The following is a 17,830-nucleotide window of genomic DNA, read 5'->3' as shown; positions in this document are numbered from 1 at the left end:
CGGATTTTCAATCCAATATGGCGGCGAGCGGTAGGGACGTTATGTATGGGGAACTATTATGTCCCCAATATATAATTAGCACTATACTCTTGATGTACTCTCCTCTACTCTACTCTAGGTCCTTGATGTACTCTGGTTGCTTCATGTACTCTACTCGCTTGATGTACTCTAGGTGCTTCATGTACTCTGGTTGCTTCATGTACTCTACTCGCTTGATGTACTCTAGGTGCTTCATGTACTCTGGTTGCTTCATCTACTCTACTCGCTTGATGTACTCTACTCGCTTGATGTAGTTCTAGGTGCTTGATGTACTCTGGTTGCTTCATGTACTCTACTCGCTTAATGTACTCTAGGTGCTTTGTGTACTCTGGGTGCTTGATGTACTCTAGGTGCTTCATGTTCTCTACTCGCTTGATGTACTCTAGTTGCTTAATGTACTCTGGTTGCTTCATGTACTCTACTCGCTTGATGTACTCTACTTGCTTCATGTACTCTACTCGCTTGATGTACTCTACTTGCTTGATGTACTCTAGTTGCTTCATGTACTCTACTCGCTTGATGTACTCTAGGTGCTTCATGTACTCTGGTTGCTTCATGTACTCTACTCGCTTGATGTACTCTAGGTGCTTGATGTACTCTGGTTGCTTGATGTACTCTACTCGCTTGATGTACTCCACTTGCTTGATGTACTCTAGTTGCTTGATGTACTCTACTCGCTTGATGTACTCTAGTTGCTTGATGTACTGTACTCGCTTGATGTACTCTAGGTGCTTCATGTACTCTGGTTGCTTGATGTACTCTACTCGCTTGATGTACTCTACTTGCTTGATGTACTCTAGTTGCTTCATGTACTCTACTCGCTTGATGTACTCTACTTGCTTGATGTACTCTAGTTGCTTCATGTACTCTACTCGCTTGATGTACTCTAGGTGCTTGATGTACTCTGGTTGCTTCATGTACTCTACTCGCTTGATGTACTCTACTCGCTTGATGTACTCTGGTTGCTTTATGTACTCTAGTTGCTTGATGTACTCTACTCGCTTGATGTACTCTAGGTGTTTGATGTACTCTAGTTGCTTGATTTATTCTACTCGCTTGATGTACTCTAGGTGCTTCATTTACTCTGGTTGCTTGATGTACTCTAGGTGCTTGATGTACTCTAGTTGCTTTATGTACTCTGGGTGCTTGATGTACTCTAGGTGCTTTGTGTACTCTAGTTACTTCATGAACTCTACTGGCTTGATGTACTCTAGGTGCTTGATGTACTCTAGTTGCTTGATGTACTCTAGGTGCTTGATGTACTCTACTTGCTTGATGTACTCTACTCTCTTGATGTACTCTAGGTGCTTCATTTACTCTGGTTGCTTCATGTACTCTAGGTGCTTGATGTACTCTAGTTGCTTGATGTACTCTAGGTGCTTTGTGTACTCTGGGTTACTCTAGGTGCTTGATGTACTCTACTTGCTTGATGTACTCTACTCGGTTGATGTACTCTGGTTGCTTCATGTACTCTAGGTGCTTGATGTACTCTGGGTGCTTGATATACTCTACTCGCTTGATGTACTCTAGGTGCTTCATTTACTCTGGTTGCTTGATGTACTCTAGGTGCTTGATGTACTCTAGTTGCTTTATGTACTCTGGGTGCTTGATGTACTCTAGGTGCTTTGTGTACTCTAGTTACTTCATGAACTCTACTGTCTTGATGTACGCTAGGTGCTTGATGTACTCTAGGTGCTTGATGTACTCTACTTGCTTGATGTACTCTACTCTCTTGATGTACTCTAGGTGCTTCATTTACTCTGGTTGCTTCATGTACTCTAGGTGCTTGATGTACTCTAGTTGCTTGATGTACTCTAGGTGCTTTGTGTACTCTGGGTTACTCTAGGTGCTTGATGTACTCTACTTGCTTGATGTACTCTACTCGGTTGATGTACTCTGGTTGCTTCATGTACTCTAGGTGCTTGATGTACTCTGGGTGCTTGATATACTCTACTTGCTTGATGTACTCTAGTTGCTTCATGTACTCTAGGTGCTTGATATACTCTGGTCGCTTGATGTACTCTAGGTGCTTGATGTACTCTAGTTGCTTGATGTACTCTAGTTGCTTGATGTACTCTAGTTGCTTGATGTACTCTAGGTGCTTTGTGTACTCTGGGTGCTTGATGTACTCTAGGTGCTTCATGTACTCTAGGTGCTTGATGTGCTCTACTTGCTTGATGTACTCTAGGTGCTTGATGTACTCTGGTTGCTTCATGTATTCTAGGTGCTTGATGTACTCTAGTTGCTTGACGTACTCTAGGTGCTTGATATACTCTGGTTGCTTGATGTACTCTAGTTGCTTCATGTACTTTAGGTGCTTGATATACTCTGGTCGCTTGATGTACTCTAGTTGCTTCATGTACTCTAGGTGCTTGATATACTCTACATGCTCGATGTATTCTACTCGCTTGATGTACTCTAGGTGCTTCATGTACTCTACTTGCTTGATGTACTCTAGGTGCTTGATGTACTCTAGTTGCTTGATGTACTCTACTCGCTTGATGTACTCTGGTTGCTTGATGTACTCTACTCGCCCCGTCTTTGGCTCTATTGCCGAGAATTGTTAACCACTGCTTTTCCCCTACCCTTCCCCTTATTACTTTGTACCGTACTCTTATTCCATATCCTTCTTCTGGCTTTACTCGATCTGATTTGCTCTGTCAGATTGTAAATGATATTCAAAATATGAACAAAAATCAAATCTTTGTCTTGCTTGCACGTCGCATTATGCAATTTAGTTACTTTGAGTATTTTCTTTGGCTGACAATGTGACAACGAATTTAAGTGATTTCTTGTGCAAAATTCTTAGCTTGTGACCGTCCTGGTTATTGTGATTTTAGTGGAAACACTTAACGTTGAATGATGAGTTTATCATGGAAAATTTCATTGATTGAAAATTGTAAAAAGCTGTATCTTTTTATTTATTCATATATTTTATTCTTAATATTATTACAATTATGTCAAATTCATAGGATTTTTTTATACTACTAATTGTATTTTTATCAAACGTTCACCACTTTTCCCAGACTTACATGTCTTATTGAAGGGTAGTTTGCACTTTAACTTCAGGTTGGCTTTGCATAATGTGGTGACCTTTTAGAAATGTTGAATCTGATATAGTTCCAGTTTTTAGCATTCCTAGGTTACAGTTTCTTACCTTATTTTGTTCAAGAGAGAAATGTTCTAAATAAAAGAATTCATGTGAAGTGAAATGTGTGTGCTTAATCAGTAAGAGAATAAGGTCTTACGATAAGACAGGAACATTAAAGACACACTATGCTTTAGAAGGGGGTCCTGAAGGGGTAAAATGGGAACTGGGATTTGCCTATTTTGACTGGGATTTGCGTTTATTTTCACTGGGAAAATTGGATTTAGGCAACTGGGACTGGGATTCGGAAACAAAAAATGGGAATGGGAAGCATGTCAGTATATGACGAAACCTGCATATTTTGCGCTCTATAATATTCTTAAAGTCCGGCATAGACAGTTAAAACGCTGAAAATTAAATCTGAAACGAAACCACTACTCTGCACGAGTGTCCATCAAGCATCGATCAATTTTCGTGTAAGTGATTAAGTTACTCAGCGGAACTGCTATGACTGAGCATGGGCACAAATGGAATATTTAAAAGAAGTGATAGTAAGTTTTGCAGGGTAGTGGTAAGTAAAGGATAAAAACTTGATAGCTTTAGTTAAAGCTACTGGAAATTTCTATCATCTTCTACAAGACAAACGAACAAATGAAAAGTGATGTTCTCGACAGTATTGGTGATAATATAACTAGCAGAACATGATTTTTAGTCCATTCCCTGAACTATCTCTTCTGCGACCCAGGTGCGAGAAGGGACAGTCTAGGATAACTTGCATGTGCATGCTTAAAACAAACCAATGAAAACCCACAGAGATATGTGGCGTTTCTTACATGCAACGTGTGCGCTAGGGTAAAAATAGTTTGCTAAAATGAAAAACTCAACTACGCAACAAATAAGCGCGACATCTACAAGAAAAATTGTCATAACCTTTGTCTAAAGCCGTAATACTTACTTACCCACTTACTTATCCTCATCGGGCCCATGAGGACTCCTGAGGCCGGCCAGAAAACTGTGCCATCCATCCCGGTCCGCGTCGATGCGACAGCAGCCCAACCCAGCCGGTTTCTTTCTGTCTCCACGGTAATGAATCTCCGTAATGAATAGGTATTAAACCCACAAGTACTAAATTTTTAAATTTAACATCTGTGCGTGCGTTTCCAAAGGTTCTGTCGATTATGGTTTGGTTTCTTCAGCTTCCCCCCTTTTTGTGGGGGGGGGGGGAGGGGGGTGGGGCTGACAGATTTCTGAGAATTCGCATGCAGGTCAATATTTCTGGACTCGCTCAACGACGCCTCTACCTGGGTTCACCGAAGGGAGAGTTCAGGGAGTGGACTACATTTAGGACAATCAAAACAACAAATATATTACGCTTAAGTCCGGTTTTCCATACACTGGGAATTTTACTACTGGGAATGGGATTTGGACAAAAAATAGGCTGGGAAATGGGATTTGGGCAAAATTTGGGCTGGGAAATGGGATTTGGTACCCCCCCCCCCCCCGCCCCTTCAGGACCCTCTTAGAACTGATTGATCTTGTAAACTACAAAGTACCCATGAATCAGCAGAAGATAAGTCCGGTCTAATGCTCTCGGGATGGGTATATGACTTTCATATTTTTACACCTATACTTCTTAATAACAGGGCATCAAGTTTGATGTTTATTTTAGTTGTGTATAAAATCTCTCGTTTGAACGCCCTAGCGCTTTTACCTTTTAAAAAAGGTATTCCATTCTAATTTGTTGTTCTACCACAGTATACCGTAACCCACATAACAACTTAAACCTTATCTTAACTAGGGGTAACCACGGGTTAGGAAGTCCTCCAACTTCAAGGATGGTTTCCCAGCCTTGCAGACCTTGATAGGAAGGAGAGGAGGTTCTCGAGCGAGTTTGCATGCTTTTGAGATCGGACCAGAAGCAATATTCAAGCTTACATTCTTAGAGAGAACACTAAATTGTCGATATCTCACAAAGGCGGAGTTACAAATGGCGAAATTTTCAAGAACATTCCCAGGCTAAAAAAATTCATTTACAGAGGATTCTTTTTTAGATGTAGATCAGACGAAGTATCAAAACCATGCAATTTCAATATATACCTGATTGAAGAAACGTTAACCCGTGAAAAGCATTTGAGACCCAAGTTTTAACTGGGAAATCTAAAAAAAAAATCATCCCCGACGTCTGTGACAGAAGAAGAGGATATTACATGGTTGCACGGAGATATTCAACCAAATATCGATTTGCTTTGGTTCATTCAGCATTGAAACAGGGCAAACTTGTCACAAAATGTTTCGAAATCGATATCTTCACATGTGAAATAACATGTTATTTTCACGTGTGAAAATATGATTTTTTAGCGCGAAAGATTTCCTAGCCTCCGTGGCCGGCGTTCAAAGGGGAAGGAGGAGGGGAGTTCGAGTGCGTTGCGGGATGCGCGAGGTGCAAGGTGAGAACGCTTCGCGCTCTCTTCTCGCACCTCGCGCATCGCACTCGAACTCCCCTCCTCCTTCCCCTTTGAACGCCGGCCACGGAGGCTAAAGATTTTCTGGTATTTAACTGATGTTTGAATAATAATAAACAATATGATATGACAGGTTGCATAAATCTTGCTCTTATGCCCCAAAAGAAGAAAATATCTCAATTAACAAATAAACAGAATATTTCTCTGCGCACCAATGCTGACTTCACAGAATGCCATTCGTTTTTATCGTTCAGGGTTTATGCTTTTCACAGGGTGAACCTTTCTTCAATTATACATAACATAAACGTGAAACAGAAATACATTGCGCGTTCCAAACTTTGATAGTATTTCACGGTAGTCTGTTGGCAGCGTTAAATATTGTCAAAGGTAATTGACAGGGTAAGAAAATGTATAAGCGCAGTTTAGTTCAGTTTTACAGTGTTTTTTTACTCCATAATGGTCATTAATTAAGACGCCAAAATAATATGTAAGTTCTAAACGTCATTTCCTTAGGCGTACGGGCCGAGGGAGGAAGGGGGGTTGCAGCCCCCTCCCCCCAAATTTGGGGCCACTCAGAGAAAGAGAAGGCAGCAAGAGAAATTTGAGCACAGCCAGTTTTTAAAGAAGTTTTTTTTTTTCGAAGAGATAGATATTATCTATTTTAACCTTTACTTTGTTTACTGTTGGGCACTGTACTGCAAATATCTGTCACAGTGAAACACCTGATAAAGAAATCGACGGCGAGATTCTGAAAGTCGAGCAGAAAATGTGCGCGAGGTTCGACGTGTGCGCGGATTAGGCTACATGACTGTTTCAGAAATGATATAGACAATGCAAGAGAATTATCTATTTGTTAAATTTCAGAGTTTCCTTACGTGGTTCATATCCATGCAGTGAAACCTGCTACATTGTGTGCTACAGAATGATCATTCAGTGCGTTGCGCAGATTGAAAAATTACCTCCACAGCACCTGATGGGGCGATAACGTGCGAGTAAGGCAAAGTAAAAAAAAATGTTTCTCGTCCCCTCTCGCTTCATTTTTTGGGGCCGCCTCTATTTTTTTAATATTTGTTTTTGAAAACTGAGTTAGAACGAACAAAAACGGACAATGTTCTCATTATTTATAAGCTCGTATATGATAGATTCCTATGTAAGAATTCATTTATTTGTAAGCCTATGTTAGTGCATCGTATGACCCTCGTTTCTTGTCGACTGTTTCGTAAAAATTTAGGCAACTATGAATTTTTTGGCAAACGTTGCCCGTACGCCTATGGTCCTTTCGCTGTAGAAAAACAACTTACACGTTATCTTCAGATAACACGCTCAGCACACATACAATTCAATGGGAACTGGTTTAATAACACACATAATCTTTACATCAGTGAAGGTGACCTTATCGAGCCGCTTACAATTGCTACAAACGATCAACTTTTTTCAGTTTAACGGCGATTTGTACGAACAAATAGACCATTAATGGCAAACACCTTTATGTGCTCCATTGAAGAGAAACTAACACGTGAAAACAAAACTCCCAAATTCTACAAGAGATACGTCGATGACACGCACTAGTACCTGACCTTCCCTCTGCAACTGATCTCGTAACAATCTTGAATGACGCGCACCCAGCAATCCAATTCACAATGGAAACGGCAGTCAACAACATGTTACCCTTTGTAGGCATGGTAATCATTAGGACCGATAACCGCCTTAACACATCTGTCTACAGGAAAAAGACCAACAAAGGACGCCTGTCTTCCTCGCCGGATCTCTTCGCATAAGAATGTAGGGAACTAACGACCACATTCCTGAAACTGAAATATCCCAGGAAAGTGATTGACTGTCCTTAACAGATTTTATTCCTCTCAAGACCAGAACGAAAGCTGTATTGCCCCAGCGGACAGCCCTGTATGCATCACCTTGCAATTCAAAGATCAAAAATCGGGTGACTACGTACGAAGAGAACTGTGTGACCTAGGAAAGAAAATAGATCGTGAAATAACACCAGTCTTCACAAGCAAGAAAATCTCTGAAGATTTGAAGTTCACGGAAACAAAGCCCTCTCTAGTAAACCAACAAAGTGTAGTATATGAATTTAAATGTAATTCGTGCGATGCGAATTATATTGGCTACACGAGCCGCCACCTTCACCTGCGCATCGAGGAGCACAGATACTCCGTAATTGGTAAACACCTTCAAGAACAACACATTTAAAAGCCGATCGACCTTCACAGCCAATTTGCCATCCGAAAGAAATGACGCGGAAAGTTTGAGTGCCTAATTTACGAGATGCTCTTAATTAGGAAGTAGAAACCATTCCTGAACACTCAAAAGGACTCCATTCCAGCGAAACTGTTTACTTAGTTATGCACATTTTTCTGTTTTCCACGTCTCATTTTTTGTAATTTAGTTTTACACTTTCTTTTCTATAAATATCGTTCTGTACCATGTAAAATTTATATTTGATAATGTCGTCGCCGAAACGTCATGTTTTTATAGCTTTAATATTTATTTTGAAATGTGTTTCAAAATCTTCAAACACCGAGAGCAAAATTATCCATTTCAACGCTTTGCTTTAGTTAACATTGAGACAATCTTCTCAGACAACATCATGACCGAGCCGAAAACCTCTTTAGCGACAGCAGAAAAACGTCTGCGTCTGCAAGCTATGAGACTGTTGCGATTGACAAATAAGTTTTTTGTATTCTGGTCGTTAATGGAGAAAAAAGAAATGTTCTACTTCTTCTAATGGCACTGGCTACCTATTATCTCGTATTCAACGCGTGCTCAAGGAATATTTGTTTATTACATGTATAGAAGATTATCGCTTGTGTTATTTAAGGTATTTAAAATTACGCGGTTAAATTAACGCGAATTGAAGGGAAAAAATACTTTCCAATAAAGGAAATTAACGCGAGTGAGAGGAGGGAGACCTTTTTAAAAGGAGTCAAGAACGTGGGCCTGTATCGAGAAATTAGGGGCAAAATAATGGAAATGAAGGTAGTGGATATAAACGCTCCATTTAATTAACGCTGCGGAAATAAACGTTAACAAAAGTAAACGCGACGTAAATTAACGATTCGCGTTCGTAAAGCAACTAGAGTACATGAAGCGAGTAGAGTACATAAAGCAACCAGAGTACATCAAGCAACTAGAGTACATAAAGCGAGTAGAGTACATAAAGAAACTAGAGTACATAAAGCGAGTAGAGTACATAAAGCAACCAGAGTATATCAAGCACCTAGAGTACATAAAGCAACCAGAGTACATCAAGCAACTAGAGTACATAAGGCAACCAGAGTACATCAAGCACCTAGAGTACATAAAGCAACCAGAGTACATCAAGCAACTAGAGTACATAAAGCAACCAGAGTACATCAAGCAACTAGAGTACATAAAGCAACCAGAGTACATCAAGCAACTAGAGTACATAAAGCAACCAGAGTATATCAAGCACCTAGAGTACATAAAGCAACCAGAGTACATCAAGCAACTAGAGTACATAAAGCAACCAGAGTACATCAAGCAACTAGAGTACATAAAGCAACCAGAGTACATAAAGCAACCAGAGTATATCAAGCACCTAGAGTACATAAAGCAACCAGAGTACATCAAGCAACTAGAGTACATAAAGCAACCAGAGTACATAAAGCAACCAGAGTATATCAAGCACCTAGAGTACATAAAGCAACCAGAGTACATCAAGCACCTAGAGTACATAAAGCGAGTAGAGTACATAAAGCAACCAGAGTATATCAAGCAAGTAGAGTACATAAAGCAACTAGAGTACATAAAGCAATCAGAGTATATCAAGCAAGTAGAGTACATGAAGCAACCAGAGTACATCAAGCGCGTAGAGTACATGAAGCAAGTAGAGTACATCAAGGAACTAGAGTACATAAAGCAACCAGAGTACATCAAGCGCGTAGAGTACATGAAGCACCTAGAGTACATTAAGCGAGTAGAGTACATAAAGCAACCAGAGTATATCAAGCAAGTAGAGTACATGAAGCAAGTAGAGTACATCAAGCGAGTAGAGTAGATCAAGCACCTAGAGTACATCAAGCACCTAGAGTACATCAAGCGAGTAGAGTACATGAAGCACTTAGAGTACATCAAGCACCTAGAGTACATCAAGCGAGTAGAGCACATTAAGCAATTAGAGTACATAAAGCAACCAGAGTACATCAAGCACCTAGAGTACATCAAGCGCACAGAGTACATAAAGCAACTAGAGTACATAAAGCAATCAGAGTATATCAAGCAACTAGAGTACATAAAGCAACCAGAGTACATCAAGCAGCTAGAGTACATAAAGCAACCAGAGTACATCAAGCACCTAGCGTACATAAAGCGAATAGAGTACATAAAGCACCTAGAGTACATAAAGCAGCCAGAGTACATAAAGGAACCAGAGTATATCAAGCACCTAGAGTACATCAAGCACCTAGAGTACATAAAGCGAGTAAAGTACATCAAGCAACCAGAGTACATCAAGCACCTAGAGTACATCAAGCAACCAGAGTACATCAAGCACCTAGAGTACATAAAGCGAGTAGAGTACATAAAGCACCTAGAGTACATAAAGCAACCAGAGTAGAGTGCATAAAGCGAGTAGAGTACATAAAGCAACCAGAGTACATAAAGCAACCAGAAGCGCGCAGAGTACATGAAGCAAGTAGAGTACATGAAGCAATTAGAGTACATAAAGCAACTAGAGTACATCAAGCAACCAGAGTACATAAAGCAACCAGAGTACATCAAGCAACCAGAGTATATCAAGCAACCAGGGTATATCAAGCACCTAGAGTATATAAAGCGAGTAGAGTACATAAAGCAACCGGAGTATATCAAGCACCTAGAGTACATCAAGAACCTAGAGTACATAAAACGAGTAGAGTACATAAAGCAATCAGAGTACATCAAGCGAGTAGAGTATATAGAGTACATCAAGACACTAGAGTATAGTGCTAATTATAAATTGGGGACATAATAGTTCCCCATACATGACGTTCCTACCCGGCGAGCGGGAGAGCTAATTTTTTCAAATTTATTTCTAAATATTTAGAGTTTCGCTTTGATTTCTGGGATAGCTTAGCATAAATTATACACCAGGAGGAGCCATTTTGAAAGAACAGCTTCAGAGCTTTCATTTGGTGTGTTTTTGGAGATTCTACGGTAAGTAACAGCTTCGATATTGACTTTTTCATTTCTAGATGTAAAGATAAGGCGTAAGTTGCGTACAGGAAGGAAATCCGAGTTTATGAATCTCTTACAACCCTTGTTAAAATAATAAAACCATGGGTACCTCGGATTGGCATTGTATTTTTGATGTGGGGATTTACTTTTGAATTTTGTTTTGCAGGCGCGACAAATTTTAGGACGGCAGACAAGCTTGGAGCTCTGTTCTACAAACTTGGCAATAAGTACAAGAGAACATTTGACTTTGAGGACGTTCACAAGGATCATCCAGCTTCAGTTCGGTATTCAAAGAATTCTGAAGTGTTGACATTTAAAGCAAGGTATGGACATTTCAATAGAAACGGAGTACCGCAACATTGCCTTGTTTAGTCTAAAGAGAATCCAGTAGTTTACAAGCTCATGTTACCAGAATTTCTCTTCGGTCATTTTGTTGGATTATATTTAACTGTAGGCTTCTCTAAACATGTCAAGATTGCATGAATATGCACTGTTTGAATAAAAATCAACTTACATACCTACTTTATACATACATACTTTATTTGTTACAAAAGGAATAAAAACTTCTGGCAAGCTCTTGTAGTTCATTCATTTTACTACCTATTAAATTTTATGCCAGTCAATGTCACTAACTAATAGGCCATTTTGCAGTTTTGTGGCCTATGAATGCAAGTGAGGCTAGAGTTAACCTTGCTTTGATTATACCTCTGTGCTTTTCCCATGTAAATGAAAACTTATTATTTACAGAACAAAAGCAGTGCAGTCAAAACAAGGTCACCTCCAGAGTGATGTGGGGATTTACTTTTGAATTTTTGTTTGCAGGTGCGACAGATTTTAGGATGGCAGGCAAGCTTAAAGCTCTGTTCTACAAACTTGGCAATAAGTACAAGAGAACATTTGACTTTGAGGACATTTTCATTAAAACTGAAAAGGATGAGTCATTCAGCTGTCTCATTGTAAACAAGGCAAAGCCTCAACAGTGTCTATGGCTAGGAAAGGTCGTAAGAGAATCAGAAGCACCAAAGCAATTTCAAGGGAAAAATTCCCTTTGGGGGAATTAGCCAAAAGAAGAAAAGTGCTTAGAGATACCTATATTGAAAAAAGCAAAGTTTACTCAACCGAAAAGAGGAAATTTAAAAGCCTGAAACGAAAGGTATAAATATTTTTAAAGTTAGCTATTTAAGCTTATGACTTTGAAATTATATGGCTTAACATCTTGTTCTTAAATGAGCTGTGACACTTGTAAACATGGAAGATTTTTATTCTGCACTATCAGCTATCAGATTATAACATGTTTATCCATCACATGTGGTATTAAATGAACTCCACCTTTTGAATAATAAACTGTTCTGAATGAAATGCCCAATTTTAGGTTTAATGCAAAACAGTAATACTTGGGTACAAAAAGGTTTTTGTGCGTGCTGTGTCATTTCTCCAAATTAGGTTAAGAGGACCCACAAAATACACTGCAACTTGCAAATAATTAGGTTTTGAATAAACACACACATACCAGGTAGCAGGTAACTAGATATAGGTAAACACACAGTTAGATAAATAGATAGACAGTTCTAGATAGAAAGTTTATTTGCTTAATAGGTTGAAAGGATCCAGGAAGCAGTAGAAGTCATGCAAGCAAGAGTCGCAGAAAATGATAGTGATAAAAAAAGGAAAATATTAAAAAGAAAGAGGCAACCGACATCCGCAGATGAAAGTAATTCCGAAGAGTTTGCAGTTCCCAGTGCAAAAAGATCATGCCAGAGACGCAAAAAAGAAACTTTGGATGCCTGCACTGAGATACACGGTGGGACTAAGAACAACAAAGCCCCTGTTTTGGATGGGCTTTGGCTGACCCTTGTTAAGGAGGCAGCACCATCTCAGTTAGCTAACTACTTAAGCAAATCTAAAAAAGCACTGAATAAAGTTGTGCCAAAAGTAGTAAAGGAAGGTGTTGCCAAATTTGAAGGTAGCTTTGAGAACAAATTGCGAAGTGTCCGTGTACTCTATAGCAATGGTCTTTTAAGCAAGGAAAAGTATAAAAGTGTTCGCTTGAACATGTCCACTTGCTTTAACAGCACAAGTAATAAGCGTGCAAGCCTTAAGTTCATGCATGATGTACCTATACCAAAGTTACTATCATACCCAAAACTAATGCAGTTTGTGAATTTAATTAATACAGGCAATGTTAAAGATTTTTCTGATTTCTGTGATTTGCCTGATGACCAGGTTAATGGTTCATATAGAGACCTAGAGGAGATGTTGCTGGAGCTTGCTGACATGTATGTAACCATAGATAAGAAAACCCCATTTCTCTTAAATTTTGGGGAGTCATTGTGGCATTTTAGAGTAGCCCTAGGTGCAGACGGGGCACCTTTTGGAAAAGACGACGAAGCCACTTCATGGCTCTTGTCATTTCTTAATGTTGGAGAACGAATTGCAAGTTGCAATGAAAATTTTCTCCTTTGTGGTGCTAATTGTAGCGAGTCTCATCCATCCATGATTAAATTTGCTAAAAATCTTATTTCAGATGTAGCCCACATTGAAAAGCAGATTTATGTGTTACCAGCTTCAAAAACAAAAGCAAAATTTACTGTGGAACTTATTCCATCTGACATGAAATGGGCTGCCACATTCAGTGGGGAGTTGTCTAATGCAGCTCATTTTTTTTCCACTTTTGGAAATGTCAGTGAATCTGATAAATTCACTTTAAATGGTTGTTTAGGTCCAGCTGAAACTTGTACCTGGAAACCATGGTTGTATAAGGATCGGCTAGAGGTGGCTGCAAAAGTCACTGCAAAGAAAGCAGAACTAGAGAGAACTTCTCTTGCTGAATCAACTAAGAGATCTAAAGTTCTTAACTATATCCAAAGTTTAAATTCCAGGCAGGAATATGCTCCTGTATTAAAGGGGCTGGTTGACAAAATTTATGCAGAACCTTTACACAATGCAAATAATGGCTGGCAGCAATTGCATGCCCTGATTCTTGGCCATGCCAATGACAAGAGTGCCATACCATCTACCTGTACTGATGTTTCAAAAATGCCTGACTGCCCCTTAGCCTCTCACTTGATCACACTGAAGCAAATAGGGGCATCAAGATTATTCAAGAAAGTTAAAAAGTGGTTCTGTCAGGGAAGGAAAGGAACCCTTTCCTACCGTTTCACAGGAAAGGAAACTAGAATCATGTGTCAAAACTTTATGAAACTGGTGAAAGCAGTTAGTTCGGAACAAGACACTCCAGTTCAAAGCTTGCAAATCAACACATTTGCATTTGTTGGTTTGCAGCTCAGGGTTGCAACCAGTAGATTAAGTCGAGTAAACATAGATCAGGAACTCTTGCAGGAACTCAAAGACTCCTGTGAAATGTATTTTAATGCGTGTTCCCTTCTATTGGGCAGTGTGACACTTACGGTGTGGACAATAGGGCATGCCATTCCTTTTCACACCGAGATACTATTTAAGAAATTTGGCTTAGGCTTGGGGATGAATTCCATGCAGGGCCGGGAGGCGAAACATGTAAGAATTGCCCAGTATGCCAAGCATGCAACCCTGTCCTCAAGATGGGTTTTGGTGTTTAGGCATGACTACATCACAGGGATCTGGTTACGGACAAAAGATCCTTCAAGTGTACCATACCACAAAAACAAAGAGGTGTATGAGCCTGGAATCAGTAATGAATTTTGTCATTGTGGGTTAGAGAAAGTACCAGGAGGGGAAAAGTGCGAATTTTGCTCCTCTGCTCTCTACAGAAGCGTAGAGAGAAGTGCTCAGAAAGGGGAGCTTGACCCTTACCTTGCTAATCTTTTAAGTGTTTTATCATAGTGAAAGAGCACACACTGGAGGGAAACAAGCTAGACATTCAAGTACCTCATTTATCCCAATTTTTACTTATCAGCTTTACACATTTGTGCATATTTGTGAATTCAATTTAAAACAGATATTCTTAAACTGAGAATTTAGAAGTATATTTATTGGTATATTTATAGTTTAATGCAGTGTTCATACCTCTGATGTTAACATCATTTAAAGAGGTATTTATATTTACATTTAGGAAATCTATATAATTATTTTATACACTAAAGAGAAATATATTTATTTGTGAGGTTACCAAACCCTTATTTATATGTTTTAACTAAGACATTGTTATGGTTTACATAGCATTATTTACAGTGAAATCAACTTTATTTACATTCTGCATATGTTTTAATTTAATTCAAAACAGATATTCTTAAAGTGAGACTTTAAACTGAGACTTTTCATTGTAATATTTATATACCTCAGATTTTGACATCATTTTTAAATTAAAATTTAAAGAGATATTATGTTTACATTAGAAAATCTATATATTTACAGTATACACCATCCTCGGAGACCCAGGGGCAGTTAGTCGGGGCGACGGGTAGATCATCGGGACGACGGGATTTTCGGGTAACAGTTTACAACATAGAGCGTAACAGCCCCTGGGCACTTTGTCTTACCGAACCAGTTCCAGAAGCGTTTGAACTCCTTCCTCCTGATTGGCCACAAAAATATTTTTGTGGCCAATCAGCGAGGTTGACCAGAAGAACGACTCTGACGTCTTCTTACACGAAGTTGTTTTCCTCATAGACTCGACGTGGTTGTTAAGCCCGTCCATGGGATGATACTACGTGGGTCTCAGTTAAAAAAGCAAAACAAAAACAAAACAACGAGGCCTGGGAATCCCGGGCTGGGAATATGTTAAGTGTAGCATAGCACAAGGAAACACATGAGTTTTTAAAGCTATACGCGAGCACCTCTTGTTTATAAGTTTTGTTTTTGTTATTTAAATATCCAACAAATTAAACAAAAACCTTTTGTTTCAACAGTCAAGCTGGCAACAAAATAACAATAGGTGACGACAGCGATATCTTCGCTAACGCGTGGCCCGTGCAGCGAAGTACCCAACACCGTGGCAAGTTCCAGAAGTCGTTCAACGACCGAGGAGAAATAATAAGAATTGTTGTGTACTCGAATAACTATTAAAAAGCGCGCAACTAACAGCGTAAAACTAGCAGTCGTGTAAGGCTTATTTCTTTCTGAGACTCTCCATGTAAAAGCATCCGATTGACGGGCAGAGCATCCACGACGAGTCTATGAGGAAAACAACTTCGTGTAAGAAGACGTCAACCGTGAAGTGCTGGTCAACCTCGCTAATTGGCCAGAAAACTGTTTTTCTGGCCAATCAGAAAGAGGGAGTTCAAACGCTTCTGGAACTGGTTCGGTAAGACAAAGTGCCCAGGGGCTGTTACGCTCTATGTTGTAAACTGTCACCCGAAAATCCCGTCGTCCCGATGATCTATCCGTCGCCCCGACTAACTGCCCCTGGGTCTCCGAGGATGAGTATACACTAAAGCTTATGAAACCTTTATACATACATTTCTATGTACAGTTTGTCAGAAATAAAACTGATTTATTTCAAGTATGTTTTAAGTAGTTTGTGTTAACATGTGGGTGAGTATGAAATGAATATATGAAATTCATATATTTGTACTGCGGATATACATATTAAGCAAATAACAGGAAAAGGGAAGCCTCGAGCCAAGTGGCCCATACCGCCAGAGCTTATCCCGGTTTCTGTTGCATTAAGCGGCTAGGAATATTTCTACTCCCCCCTGGATGGGATGCTAGTCCATCGCAGGGTACCCCCCCAGCATTATGTTGCTGGTACCCATTTATACACCTGGGTGGAGAGAAGCACTATGAGAGTAAAGTGTCTTGAAGAACACAACACAATGACCCCGGCCAGGCCTCGAACCCAGACCGCTCGATCTGGAGTCCGGTGCACTAACCATTAGGCCATCGCGCCTCCCATAAGTAAATAAAAGACCATCGCAGTAATGTACTCAACTTAAGCAGTTGAGAAAAGCAAGCCTGAATTGAACGGGAATCGAACCCATGACCTCTGCGATACTAGTGGTTGAGTGTAGCTCTAAAAGAACAACACACCATTTTACAGTTGTCTGGTCAGTAATCTGGCTTTGAATGACAGCAACTCTGGAGGTGACCTTGTTTTGATAAAGACTGCACTGCTTTTGTTCTGTAAATAATAAGTTTTCATTTACATGGGAAAGCACAGAGGTTTAAATCAAAGCAAGGTTAACTCCAGCCTCACTTGCATTCATAGGCCACAAAACTGCAAAATGGCCTATTAGTTAGTGACATTGACTGGCATAAAATTTAATAGGTAGTAAAATGAATGAACTACAAGAGCTTGCCAGAAGTTGCTTTTAATTCAAACAGTGCATATTCATGCAATCTTGACATCTACAGTTAAATGTAATCCAACAAAATGGCTAACAAAATGGTAACATGAGCTTGTAAACTACTGGATTCTAAACAAGGCAATGTTGCGGTACCCCGTTTCTATTGAAATGTCCATACCTTGCTTTAAATGTCAACACTTCAGAATTCTTTGAATACCGAACTGAAGCTGGATGATCCTTGTTAATAATAAGACAGCTGAATGACTCATCCTTCTCGGTTTTAATGAAAACGTCCTCAAAGTCAAATGTTCTCTTGTACTTATTGCCAAGTTTGTAGAACAGAGCTTTTAGCTTGTCTCCATTTTCGAAGTGCAGTTCATGTATTGCACGAGTTTCCTTGTGTGATGATGCATCACCTTCTGAAAAAGCTGCAACTTTCAGGCAATCAAAAATCTCCAAGTTTAAGTTCCACTTGAACTGAACTGTCCATGGGCGAGAGGCAGAGGATTTGCGTTTCATTCTTCTTTTAATACACTTGTTCCAGTAGCCAACTGTCCTGGCCAGCATCCGCGAAGGCTGTGCAAGGTGAAATTTGTAAGCCTTTTCACCGGGAAAAGTGTGTTTCTTTATCACTGCCCTTGTTAAGTTTAACACTTCCTGGCCAATTTCAGTGGCACACTTACGATTTGGGTCGTTTTTAACGTAATTATCCACCACACTGTGCATTTCAACCAGAAGGGCCGCCATTTTGAAAATCCCCATTTAGTGGGAACACCACTGACCATTATCGCGGGAACTGAAATTTTGAAATGGCGCGTTTTGAG

At 39.7% G+C, this 17,830-nt stretch overlaps 4 protein-coding genes across 5 annotated transcripts in view; 3 read left to right on the top strand and 1 right to left on the bottom strand.

The window, feature by feature from the left end:
* Nucleotides 1-17,830, bottom strand: part of LOC144661521 (uncharacterized) — a 216,163-nt gene that overhangs the window by 52,845 nt on the left and 145,488 nt on the right. The gene's annotated exons all lie outside the window — the stretch shown is intronic.
* The window catches only part of LOC144661526 (uncharacterized), a 165,800-nt gene that overhangs the window by 43,265 nt on the left and 104,705 nt on the right, over nucleotides 1-17,830 (top strand). The gene's annotated exons all lie outside the window — the stretch shown is intronic.
* The window catches only part of LOC144661514 (uncharacterized), an 85,325-nt gene that overhangs the window by 44,084 nt on the left and 23,411 nt on the right, over nucleotides 1-17,830 (top strand). The gene's annotated exons all lie outside the window — the stretch shown is intronic.
* On the top strand, nucleotides 10,688-15,135 carry LOC144661519 (uncharacterized). The gene is made up of 4 exons (XM_078522312.1): nucleotides 10,688-10,764; nucleotides 10,952-11,108; nucleotides 11,608-11,938; nucleotides 12,382-15,135. The coding sequence occupies exons 3-4, from the start codon at nucleotides 11,771-11,773 to the stop codon at nucleotides 14,602-14,604; spliced, it is 2,391 nt and encodes a 796-aa protein (XP_078378438.1). The 5' UTR covers nucleotides 10,688-10,764; nucleotides 10,952-11,108; nucleotides 11,608-11,770; the 3' UTR covers nucleotides 14,605-15,135.

This window comes from Oculina patagonica, chromosome 7 (assembly GCF_052425735.1).
Source record: "Oculina patagonica isolate OP01 chromosome 7, crgOcupat, whole genome shotgun sequence".
NCBI lineage: Eukaryota > Metazoa > Cnidaria > Anthozoa > Scleractinia > Oculinidae > Oculina > Oculina patagonica.
Note: the sequence above shows the minus strand (reverse complement) of the source record. Positions and strands in the feature narration are given on the sequence as shown.

Excerpts from the sequence above, each read along its gene's own strand:
- LOC144661519 (XM_078522312.1), top strand. The coding sequence starts at position 11,771 with ATGGCTAGGAAAGGTCGTAAGAGAATCAGAAGCACCAAAGCAATTTCA. Across the intron at positions 11,939-12,381 it reads TTAAAAGCCTGAAACGAAAG|GTTGAAAGGATCCAGGAAGC; the intron begins GTATAAATATTT and ends TTTGCTTAATAG.